This window comes from Juglans regia, chromosome 13, assembly GCF_001411555.2.
Source record: "Juglans regia cultivar Chandler chromosome 13, Walnut 2.0, whole genome shotgun sequence".
NCBI lineage: Eukaryota > Viridiplantae > Streptophyta > Magnoliopsida > Fagales > Juglandaceae > Juglans > Juglans regia.
In genome coordinates, this window is record NC_049913.1 from 10,688,545 (window position 1) to 10,702,089 (window position 13,545).

The following is a 13,545-nucleotide window of genomic DNA, read 5'->3' on the forward strand; positions in this document are numbered from 1 at the left end:
TCTACAACGACAGCCACCAAAACCACCCAAATCAGTCATGAGACCCACCATGCATAGAGGATGTTCACCCAAAGCCGTGAATATGTCTGCTCTCTAATTCTTGCACCGACATTCACAGCTTCAAACATTTCTTCACGGGTTACCGGCTGATGCAGAGAGAGAGAGAGAGAGAGGGAGGGAAAAAGAGAGGAAAACAATTAGTGTTATGTCGTTTCTAAACGGCGCCGTATGTGGAATTCAGGGGGGGCTGGGTTTGAGTTTTGTGATGTATAAGCAAGTTTGTGTACCAGTCTACGTATTAATATTATTGTTTTCATATTCTAAATTCAAATTAATATTATTTTTAATAAAATCTATTTTCTGATCAATCATATATATATAACGTGTCTCCCAATATTCCCCGTATACTTTTTTTTCCCTTAATTTTTCTACATTTTATTTCATATAATATATACCCAATATCTAACAGGGCCAATGCCCTTTTTTTTTTGGGATTGGACATTTTATTTTATTGTTTTATTTAGTAATTAATAAAATATTGTTTAATATTATTATGAATTTTTTTTATTTTTTTTAATATTTAAAAGTGTTAAAAAATGATGTAAAAAAAATAAAACATTCACAATATTATTAAAAAAATATTTTCTTAATCACTAAGTTTAAAAAAAATCTAAAAATAAAATAAAATGCCCAATCGAGCAAAAAAAAAGGAGAATCCAAATCAGACTCCCTAGCATTTTTCATCTAACAGACTTTCAAGTCGAAAAAAAAAATATAATTTATTTTATTCTCAAGCCATATGTAAAATATACCATCCATATCACTTAAATGGTAAAATTTAAAATTTAAAATTTATCTTCCAAAATCAAAGTATGCGATATAAATATTTTACTAGGTGTGTTCTGTACATCGCTTGATAATAGAATTTCTTAAAAAATATGTATGTATATGTATGTGTTTCGTAATATACACATTGAGTAATGATTTGTATAAACTTATAATATACAAATCTTACGCAAACCTTTAAAAAAAAAAAAACTCACTTTATTCTGGTGGAGCCCACCTTATTACAATTTGCACAAGTTATGTACACTAAGACTTTTACATTACTTATAAAAACAATTCTATTTGAAAGTTTTTACATATATCACACATCATTTACGTGAAATAATTTGATTTGGAAGATAAATTTTAAAACTTAAATCTTACAACTCAAATTATGACATATAGATGGTGATTGGTGTAAAGACATTATCTAAAAAAATGAATTGATTTAAAAGTATTTACACTACACATTATTCACATAGAATAATTTGATTTAGAAAATAAAATAATTCTACACATGTACATTACGTGGGTCAAATTTGACAACTCAGTTGGGTCTTGTCACGTATTCGGCCCGGAGTTGTGCGTTCTCTTGTCCCACCATTTACTGGGCTAGTAAGCAAAGATCTGCAAAGCCTAAAAATGCATGATCAGGGAATCTTGGGGATCGATTCGATTAATCGTGTTTTTTTAAAAGGGAAAATTAATTCTAGAGTTTGATCACGTGGCACTCATCGCTGTCAGAGATGGTTGACACGTCAACAATATTAATTTGTTAATGAATCATTAACGATCACGTGGCAGTACTGTTGATCAAATTCCTTGATAGATAATATTTATATATATATAGCAATAGCATTGTTGTTATTTAAGTAAAATGATAAATATATATCACTTTTCACAATATTTTACACAAAAATATTTTAAAATGAAGGTTATTTTTGTAAACAAACTTGTAAAAGTAACATCATTTTATCAAAATATTTTTATTTTACAACCTCATGTGTTGTGAAATATATTGTGAAATATGTTGTGTGAGTATTATTACTCCATGATCTTATGCAGATCGACATTAATTAAATTTTCAAAATTTCTCAATATTCAATGGGATTCAAGATTGATGTGCTAATTAAATTGAGTTTATATGTTATTCCCATACACAATCCTCATTCCTCGGGTGCATGTATTATTAATTAAGACAAACTGTTGGGATCATGATACGTCATGTATAATATAATATATATATATATATATATATATATATATATTTATATATATGATCTTAAACTTTCAAAATTAATAAGCTCACGAGACCAGGAGATGATTTCATAGGATAACTAATAAGAAAAACAAATATCATGTTTACTTTTAAACTTCAAATATTTCATGTGATGTCACTACACGAAAAACTGTAACGTTATATGTGGCTAGTAATTATTTACCACAAAAATGATAATGTCTTATAAAAATGAGTCTATATATTAATTATCGTCGCAAATAATTTGTAACAAATAATCTTTTTTCTTTGAATGTGTTATATATGAAAGCATAATTATATACACACAAGTGTGTGTGTGTGATTTGATCATGAGATCAACAAAATGAAGTTCCATACTTTTAAAATTATAAGTCCTTATATACTTTTGCTAGCATGCATATCTACTATAGAAATAGAAGATCGACATGAGAATTAATTTAAGGCGATTTTGATAGCTAGCTAGCTAGATCAGTACGTGGTACGTACTTAATTCTTACCTAGAAGTGATCAAGTAATTAATTAGCACTTATATAGTACTCTCACTCTCATGAGCTAGCTAGCTCTAAGCTGATTTAATTAGCAAATTAACATTACATGATGATGATAGTCTTAGTTAACTCTCTGCATCTAGCTAGCTACCATAGTTCATCAAGAAACAAATTAAATACCATCGGGCAGGCCAGCATGATATAAAATCAAGTGACAACCACATAATCATCAAATCAAGTTTGAGACATAGTACATAAAGCTGCATGCATGCTAGCTAGCTAGCTAGAGCTAAATCAAATTAACGATCTAATCTGCATGCTGATCTCAACTACTACTACTGCTGCTGCTGCTACTTCCCAATTGCGCTCATGTCCAGTACAACTGTCACTGGAATATTGTAATCGATTGGAAATATTTTACATCATCCCTGCAACAAAATTAATTATTATATATTTATATAAGATCAAGGTAGAAAAATCAATCTGGCTGAGAGATCATGATCATATATATATATATATATATGAAAACTACTCATGTCCTGCTATCAGAATATATAGATGATCAGAACTCTTACATTAATTATTTGTGCCACCAGAAACTGATCCAGCTGCTGAATTTGGAATGTACCTAGCCCACTAATTTATATATTGCCCAAGAAAATCAGTTTAGATAATATCATCATCATGTACTCCGAGGGAGACGTTCTAGATCAGAGAAGAAGATGACACACGTACGTACGTACACATGATTCGTATAAATTACCCTTGAATGAAAAATGAGTAGTAGTACGCGGTCTAGCTAGTGATCATGATCATGAAAATTAACTTACATTTTTTGCTGCCGTGCTAAAAGCTTCTCGATGTGGTATCTCAGGGTTAGCAGATTTGATGCGCTGTATCTCCTCCCTTTCAAAGTTGCATAAATTGAAACGTCACGTACAATATCACTCTAATTTCTTTCATAGTACTATAAAACTAGTAACTACATCAATAATATTAACAGTAACTTAACCTCAAAAAGCACTAATTATATTAAGATTCAGTACTAGTAGTTGTAGCAGTACTAGCTAGCTAGAAGTACTAGTGGTAAATTAATCTGTGAGAAAAGGACTTCCCCTTACTTCATGAATCGGTTGTAAGCAGATGGAAGCCTGTGTTTCTTCTCAGGTGCTGCAAAAATAAAAATAAAAAATCGACATAAATTCGAGAAGAGAGGAAAAAAAAAAGGTATGGATATATATATATATATATAGCTTTATATATAGGATTCACTGGGTAGGGTAGAAAAGTTGAAGGTTATCTACATACGTTTCACAACAAAGGGTGCTTTGGGAGACAACGGCTCGCTTGTTGATGAGGACGATGAAGAGGATTGACCCTTTCTGAAATCATTGCAAAAGCCCTGCTTCTCCATGAAACGCAGACATGAGTACCCTTCCAATATTAGTGATCAGAAATATCCTGTATTTCTTCATTTAAATCAAGTTATACGAGATATATAGTTGTTTTGAAGCCTGAAGAGAGTGTCAAAAGGTTATACTATGATCTTCAGCTGGCGTCTTCATGAATCTTAAAATCACTTACGTCTAAAGAAGGATAATGAACTTAGCCGGTGCTGCTGTCAGCTTTCCTAACATTAGTTTTACTAATTTTGGGAAACAGAAAAAGATGCCATTTCAGATTTTTCTTCTTCTTTTCTTCTGAATGCATGCGCATGCGTAGGTCTTGGGGTACGTAAATGGAGAATTCCTCCCCTTTTTTGAATGTTTGGGGGGGTTGGAGCGAGTCACAAAAACACGAGTATGTTGGAGATCTAAGACCAATTACCTGAAGGGAGAGCGGGAGGTCAAGACATTGGCCTTGGAGTGGAGCTCTGGTGCTGATAAAAGAAAGGTTACTGCAGTGACCACATTTGACAGTCACTGTGTCCAGTAACCTCTTGATTGGTATCCCAACCTAGCATATACAAGAAGATCATACAACAGTTCAAGACAGAGATAAATTACAAAGCGGAGGAATCAGATCATGATCACCTGCTAACTACCAGATGCAAATTTGAGCCAAAATTCTTTTTCAACATATAGCAGTACGTACACCAGTGCCATTAATCTTTCAGTAAATAAGACTTTGTGTTTAACACTTAATGGAAAATATGCTAGGATTCGTGCGGAATGGAGAGAAGGAAAACAGAGATCGAATGGATATATATTTTCTATATCCTACCTCTGTTTTTCGTGAAAATTCACCCTCAAGAAAATGACATTTCTTCTGATATTCATAGAAATCAAATGAGTTTTTTTTTTTTTGTTGAAAAAATTGATGAAAAAGGTAACTTTTTTTAGTTTCTCTCTACACACTTTATAATAAGATTGTGGGGTTGGAGAACAGTAGGTGGATGAGGTTGGTTTATAAGCATAAATTTACCGCAAGAACAGTGTAGCAGAAGTTGCACCGGACATAGCAGAGATGCTCTGATGGTGGAACCAAGTCCATTGTAACTTTCTCTTCTAGGTTCATAGTGGAGAAAAGGGAAGAAGAAGACGAAAGAAGAAGAAGAAGAAGAAGAAGAAGAAGTGTGGTTTGAAGTCTGAAAGGTAAGAGCTAGGCCAGGAAAGTTCTAGGGTTTGTGATAATAGGAGGAGCTGGATATATGGTAATTAATTTAGTGGATGTGCTGGAATAGCTTGAGGGAAAAAAACATATATGTCTAGGGTTACCACACTAGCAGTGTACCTCCCGCTGCTGCACTTTGCAGACATGAGCTGACACTAAAGCGACTGACGTCCAAATCTCGTCGTTTCCTCGTGTACGCATGTGGGAATTAAAGCCCATCATGTTCTGATAAATTTTCATTTCACTTCAAAAAAAAAAAAAAAACTTAATTTGGGTGAACACTAAAGCTTGTTTAGATTGAGAGGTGATCACACTTTATTTATTATTATTTATAAATTTTAATTTACAAATTTCACTATTATTTATAAACTATTTCAATTCATCTCATCTTTCAATCAACGAGATTTATTACTACAAATTAATACAAAATGGAAGAATTAGGATAATTTGGAGATAAGGTACTATAAAATGTTTTTCTCATTATAATTTCATTTACCACATTGATCGACATGAAATCATGCAAGTTGTAGCTTGGATATACATATATATATATATATGTTTGAAAATAACATGATAACAATATTTGATCTATTTCGATAACCCGTTTTGGATAAGTGAAATGTATCTGAGTCTGCAGATTATATATAATTCAAGAAAAATTATTCTTATTAGTTACTATTCACCATCTCACATCCCACACCCTACAAAAACACTCATATATCCTATGAAAAACTCTCTACACTCTATGAAAAGTTATAGGTATGAGATATGTAATGTGAACAGTCGTTAATTTGTAGCAAAACTCATAATTCAAAGAGTGAATAGTCAATTATATTATTGGACTATTATTGATCAACATGACCGTGAGATGTCTAGCGTAGTACGTACCACGTGTATCTATCGATCTACTGCATGCGAGTTTGTTCGTTAATTATTTTACCCGGCCTCCAGTTTCCATTCATTTGCATCACTTTATAATTCATTACAATCCGAAAGTACAAGCTGGCAGGGACATATAAATTATGGAACTCAATCCCTTTGCAGTGAAATGTCAATGAATTAAGTCGCGCGCGGGCCTAGCTGGCTACCCCGCCCATACGATCGACCGAGCAGATCGAGGCATATATATATTAATATATAAATGTTATTGAAATTGAAGTTTCAGATAATTTTTTCTTAAACGGTATATATTTTGGTGATCAGTAACTAAAAACAGTGCTGAACAAGATCGAGATGATGGACTTAATGATTATATCGTTACAGCATCTCTTAATTAAAGTCATGACTTAAAATAACAATATTATACGTACATATATAGTAACATGTGTGTATATATATATATAATATATAATAACGTACTAGAGATAACCTGCAAATTTAACCTAAAAATGCAGCATTGTTCATATGTATATAGACGATCGATTAATTAATTAGTCCACGTACATGATATTGAGATCATGAAAATGGAAATACATATATACGTACCCACATGATTCGTGCAGTCGTACTTGCTAAGGTAGATCAAGATTAGTGAATCTACTTAAAAGAAGATTGAGGTAAAAAACCTCGATCTGTTTGTCCATGGATTTGATCATGAGTAGTACTACTGGTCATGGCTACTAGATTGTTCGGTTCATATATATTATATATATAGATCAATCAGGGTATGCATGCATGCTAGCTAGCTAGCTCTTCCAAACTGGGGAATATGTATGTACTCCAGACCTAGATCAATACATGCATCTCAAGTATTCTGATCAGTCTCAGAAATAGATTCATATATATTCGAGTAGCTAGTTATAACATTCTTTCGTCTGCATTGAAAGTTTGTGGGTTGAGAACAGGGCATGCATTGTTGCATGCTGTATGTTGGTTAGTTCGATTTCATATAATTTGTTAATGTCGACAGATTGAATGTAACTCAACTTTCATCATTTGAAACCATGCATGAACGATTGCATTTGCACCCACGATCGACGTTCTCGAATCGTTTTTTATATACATATATGATTGCACCACGACGTCGTTGATCGACTTGTTTTCAGTGTAGCATATATATGTAGAACTAAAAGCTAGCTAGATCAGTAGTCGTATGAAACTGCTTTCGAAGAGAGAGATACCCCTTGATCTCGTACAAGATAAATATATACTTGAACAAGCTAATATATATATAATTATATATAAATATATATATTTATATATATATAATTATATATAAATATATATATTTATATATATATTTATATATATATATATTTATATATATATATATATATATTTATATGCCCTTCACGTAAGAACGATACTTACCGGCCCCCACAAGAAAAACAAAACAAAAAATTGCAAGATCCAAAGAAACCAGAAAAGTTAAAAAGAAACCCTTGCTGCCCTGCCTGGGTTCATATATTATAAATATATATATATATATATATATATGTGCGTGTATATATATATATGTATATTATATATATCGAGAGAGAGAAAATGTGAATGCATGAAAAAGATAGTCGAGAGAAGAGGTCCTGTAATCCATTCCTTCTTTTGTGGGTGCAACGACAGAGAAGGAAACCTGAAATAGACAGGTGCTAAAATCACATTTCACTGTCACAGTGAATGAATTTGAGAGGATGGGTGCTGTCTTAATTTTTTGATGGGACGATTAATACGTACTGAAATTCCAAACAAGGAAACCAGCTATTTTCACACTCGGAATCTCCACCTTTCTCTGCTGGTGTAAAATCATTCTCCCAAGCCTCTCCCCCTTCCTTGCAGCTCCAGGCCTCTCCTTGGTCTCTGCTAGCTGTAATTAATAGTAGTTTATTTGTATTTTTCTGTACTACGTACGTACTGCTTTACTGGGTTCTCTGATACATGATAATATTATTCATGAAGGGTTTTGATGATGCCCGGCACGAGATTCCTATATGTCTGCGTTTAACACTTCCAGACAGTACCATTCATAACACTGTTCTATGTAGTTCTGTTCATTAACGGATTTAGACAGAATCATTTCGCCTATGGTCGTCTCCATTTCGTATCTATATCAGGAAATTTTTCCTAGACCTCTCTCTCTCTCTTCTACTGTGTTTTGAGAACATCTTAAAGGGTTCCTTTGGGAATAGATAATATGAAAATTTTATAAATAATAATAAGATAGTTTATAAATAGTAGTGAAATAGTTTGAGTTGAATATTATTTAAATTTTGAAAAATGAGAGAGAAAAAGTTGAATAAAAAATATTATAAATTTAAAATATTGTAAGAATATAATTTTATAATATTATTTTTGTTTGAGATTTGAAATAATTTGAATTATTTTTTATTTTTTATTTAAATATTTAAAAAAGTTGTAATGATTAGTTTGAAAAAGTTATACTTGAATTATGATGGGATGAAATAAAATAAAATTGGATGAAAATTTTATGTCTAATCCCATGCCCTTATTGTCTTGTCTTTAATTTTTTTTTTTTCCTAACTTTTTGACCATGAACTATGTAAAAGCACTGGTAGTGGACTCAATAAAGTTATATTTTGGCCAAAATTTAACTAAATTGCATAAAAACTTACTATAGTAGACTCAACAAAGCTACAGTATTTTTAATTTCGATAATTTTCACTGGTGAAATCTGTTGAGTCCAAGTTGCTGGCCAAATATTATTTTTGCATAAAAAATTCCCTCTCCCCCGTGCTATTCGTTTTGCGAGAACTCACAACTCCAAAAAATTTCACTTCATCTCAAAAGCACGAAGAGCCCAAATTTCAAACTCAACCACAGAAGATGGCTAGTCTCCATCAGTCATCATTCCAATGACGTGGCTCATCTTGCCGGAGTGTTTCAAGTTCTAGTTCTACTATAGTATGATTAGTTGATGTCAATTCTTCTTTTAAAATCGAATATCAACCTTAGAAAATTAATGTGTACTTTTTTAATAACGAATAAATATTCAAATTATAATTAGAATTAAAATAAATAAAAAGGTCAAAATCAATAACTTAATAGAATTTTGATAGATTTGGAGAGTCTGTTATTTGGTGCTATTGAAAAGTGGCTAGCTAAATTTATAAAAGTGAATTATTTGGCCAAATTTTAGCCAACTTTGTTGATTCCACTACTAATGCTCTAAGGAGATTTTCTTTCCTATTGGTCTGTATAGTGAGCCCATGAGGGGTCTCTGGGGAGGGGGACAGAGCTCGATCATGCCCAACGACCCTCCTCTAAAAGGAACCAATGAGTCTCTACAAAGTACTTGACCTATGAGCAAAACTCATCCAAATAGCAACCCTCACATGGGAAAAATGGACGGTAAGGGCATATGGGACTCACCACCTTGACACCCTCCAATGGCACCCAACCCTCGAGAATCTACGCAGACAGGTGGGTGAGAGATACGGGGAACCCTCGATCTCCTGGCAGCATGGATGTATGAGCTTAACATTGAATATCCGCAGGATAAACTAAGTTAGGGAGCCATGCCGCATTAATGAAGCTGCTACCCTCCACGCCGCATTAAATGTGCTACCCTAGGAGCCATGTCGCATTAAAGGATTATGACTAGATGAATAGTTGACGTGACATGAACTATCTAAGACAAGTTATAGGTTGTCCCCGCCCAAAAACCTAATATAAAAGCTAACCCCTAGGTACAAAGAACTCATTTAAGATCTTGCACAATCTACTAAGGAGATATAATGACTTAAGTATCAGACACTCCCTGGTCACCACCAAGGCCCCCCACTCTCTATGTTTTCTTAAGTGGCAGGTGAAACGTCCAAGACCCAAGTTGCTGGAACCCATCCCAAAGGCGTACAAAACACTACGTTAACAGTGGCGCTATCTGTTGGATCTCTATAGACTTCACGTGTCCTTCATATGCCTGCGACAACTAGTTTTTAGACAACTTGAGGACAAGAAGAAGCGACATCAACAAACATGGAAGCAAGGCTCGCGGCAATGGAGCAACTGGTAGGAAAGCCTAACTACAGAAGTGGAGACCCTTCGAAAAGAGAATGAAACACTCAAAGTAGCCACCAACATACCAGAGAACGATGCAGGACTAAGCAACAGCAAGCATGTAGACTCTAGAAATGCAAAAGGGGGAGGTGACGTGAAGAAAGAAAAAAGAAACATACAGAACGAGCTACGTAACCTCAAAGAGAAATACAATGAGATGGCAAAAAATATGGGTACATCGTTATCAGTAGACCAACTACTCGCCAGCACGAGCCTACCCTACAGTGACGAGGTGATGGCCATACCCCTACCACTGAAGTTCTGAGTTCTCCTCATAGACATGTACGATGGGGCCAGAGACTCTCTCGAACACTTGGAAACCTTCAGAGCCCATATTACCCTACATGGTATCCTGGGAGAAGTTGCTTGTAGAGCTTTCCCGATGACCTTGAAAGGACTGGCGAGAGTATAGTTTGGGGCACCCGGGTCTATAGACAACTTTGGAGAGTTGGCTCGTTTGTTCCTCACACAATTTATGGCGAGTAGAAGGAAAAGATGCCCCACAACTTATCTCCTTACCATCAAGCTGGGGGAAGACGAAGATTTGACATCATACCTATCCAAGTTAAACAAATAGCGCATGACTACAGACGACCAAGAAGAAAAGATAACTCTGGCGGCGCTTTTAGGAGGGGTATGACCTAGGTCCCAGTTCATGGTAGAATTGGCAAGGAGAACTCCCGCCACTCTACGGGAGTTCATGGATCAAGCTGACAACTTCATCAAGGCAGAAGATACACTCTGAACCCTGACTGAACCAAGAAAAAAAAGAACTGGAACAGGCGTACAGGAAAGGGAAGGCACCAACCAAGAGCAAGGCTCGCAAGAAGCAGGAGAAAGGACCACATAACAACAGGAGGAAAGAAGCCCCTACAAGAGGCCTAGGGTTTTGATTTAACCAGACAACACGAAGATGGCTACAGGAGCACTAGTTGCCACTATTGAACCTACCATCAGTCCAACATTCACAACACAGAAGATTGTATTTTCTTAAAAAAGGAAAGAGAGCACGCTAGGAGACCAAGGCCAGGATATCCTCCCACCTGGAAGCCAGAAAGAAGTGCGGAAAGGGCTGACAAACCAAGGAGGGAAGTGAGCCCGAGGCAAAGGGTAGCTGCGCGAGGACCCCCACACGATTGCCCCCGTGCACCACATCAAGAAGGATCGCCAATGGGAGAAATCAGGACCATCACAGGAGGATTCGCTGGAGGGGACGTGACCTCATCCAGTCGAAAGGCGCACGCTAGGCAAGCAAGATACCGAGAAGTATATTCGGCAGAATACCGCCCCACCAAATACAGGAGAAGCGAATTGTCCCCCATTATCTCATTTGGAAAAGACAACGAGGAGGGGGTCCTCTATCCACATGATGATGCCCCGATGGTGACTATGCTGGTCGCCAACTTCACCACTTGGAGGATTTTTGTCGACAACGGCAGTTCCGCAGACATCCTCTTATGGGAAGCCTTTACCCGAATGGGGATAGATACTGTCCGATTCCAACCAACTCCATGCCATTGAAGGGTTTCTCTGAGGACATGGTCTAGCATGTCGAAACCATCACACTGTCGACTTCTTGGTGATAAAAGCTCCTTCATCATACAACGCTATAATCAGTATATCTTCCCTCAACAATCTAAGGGCGGTGATGTTGACCTACCACTTGAAGATGAAATTTCCGACCCCTCAGGGAGTGGACAAAATCCAAGTAGAGCAGGTCCTGGCACGAGAGTGTTACTTGCAAGAATTGAAACCCAGGGATGGCAGGGTGCTTGTGGTCCACACCCCGGGTGGTGACCCTATTCTCCCGCCCCCACCCGAAAACACCACAACAGATGGAGAGATCCGAGATGAACAAATGCCTAGGAAGCTGGAGCCAAACAAGCCATGCATTGGAGTTCAACCCAAACTGTCTGAAAGCCATGACCAGGATTGGTAGTGGGATGACACTGAAAATGAGGCACGCCATATAGCAACTCCTCACTAAACACCAAGATATCTTCGCTTGGAGTCACGAGGACATGCCCGAAATTGACCCAAAGATCATGCAACACGATCTGATTCGTGATCAAAGTATGGGAGAGTTCGCTGTGAAGAGCAAAAAATTGAAGAAGTATTGAACATTGATAGAGGCCGAGCGTGCCCACTTTAGATACTTTCAGATCCAACAAGTGTCGAGAGCCGAGAATCAAAAGGCAGATAAATTGGCTCGAGCAGCATCTAAGCAAGAAAATTCTCTCCTACCAAAATGAACGGTGATCAGGACTGTCAAGATACCAGTCGTGGGAATTGAAGTGGTAGAAGTAAAGCCGGGAGCTCCAGAATGGGCATTGGATATGATGTCAACAAACTACCCAACAACAAATGGGAAGCTAGAAAGATCAGGAATAGAGCCTGATGTGCGTCTCACTTGAAGAAGCCCAATACGTTCTAGCAAATGTACACGAGGGAATTTGTGGCAACCACTTTGAAGGAGAAGTGCTAGCAGACAAAGTAATGAGGGCAAGATACTACTGACATCGCGCCCTCCAGAATGCTAATGAGTACGTGCGGAAGTGTAGGAAATGTCAAAAATACTCCAAAGTACCTCATTACCCACTGGAAGAACTTACGTCAATCACCTCGTCATGGCCCTTCGCCCAGTGGAAAGTTGACTTAATAGGCCCTCTCCCCCCGGGTTAAGGAGTAAGATTTGTACTAGTAGCAGTAGACCACTTCACCAAGTGGGTAGAGGTCGAGGCGTTGGCAACAATCACGACGAGTAACATCACACGCTTCTTGTGGAAGACGGTTATCTGCAGATTTGGCATTCCCCGTGTTCCGAACCCAAACTGGACTGGGCCGAAAAAAAATCTAGTCCGGATGAACAGGCCTACTTTGAACAGCTCTATCTCATTCGAGTTTCCACAAAGTGGTTGAAGGTGAGCAACCTAATTTAATTTCTTATTATTAATTTAAAAAATAATATTTTTTCAAAATATCCCTTAAAAAACCTTCTCATATCTTTAGTCGTGCTAACAACTTCTCCAAAAACCCATAATTGAACGTTTAATAAAAAAACAAATCTCAAATTGTAACTAGTTCCTCAATAGCCAACCATCCAAGCTTCGAAGTTTAGTGATCCCAAACAAGGATTGTTGATAATGCTTTAATATGCCTCCAAGTTCATCGAGTCATCTCGATTTGCCCCAATATTGATTACGTTACTATAAATCTGAGAAGTTTGAAGGATGATTACATCCATTTGAAGAATTAGAATATTTCAATGTTGTTGGAGTATAGCTTCACACATTGAGAATATGAAATTAAAGTCCAAAGAAGAAAAAGTCAAAGAAGAGAAGAATAGATAGT

At 36.3% G+C, this 13,545-nt stretch overlaps 1 protein-coding gene across 2 annotated transcripts; it reads right to left on the minus strand.

Annotated features, from left to right (window-relative positions):
- Positions 1 to 2,631: 2,631 nt before the first annotated feature.
- Positions 2,632 to 5,258, minus strand: LOC109014409 (protein CRABS CLAW). 2 transcript variants are annotated; one of them, XM_018996874.2, is made up of 7 exons: positions 4,996 to 5,258; positions 4,399 to 4,527; positions 3,880 to 3,979; positions 3,693 to 3,741; positions 3,402 to 3,477; positions 3,147 to 3,207; positions 2,632 to 2,999 (listed from the first exon to the last, which is right to left on the minus strand). In XM_018996874.2, exons 1-6 carry the CDS (start codon positions 5,086 to 5,088, stop codon positions 3,148 to 3,150), a joined length of 507 nt encoding a protein of 168 aa, XP_018852419.1. In that variant the 5' UTR covers positions 5,089 to 5,258; the 3' UTR covers positions 2,632 to 2,999; position 3,147. The 2 variants fall into 2 exon arrangements, with proteins under 2 accessions (XP_018852419.1, XP_018852421.1); XM_018996876.2 differs by having other exon boundaries at positions 3,880 to 3,973; positions 4,996 to 5,256.
- Positions 5,259 to 13,545: the final 8,287 nt, after the last annotated feature.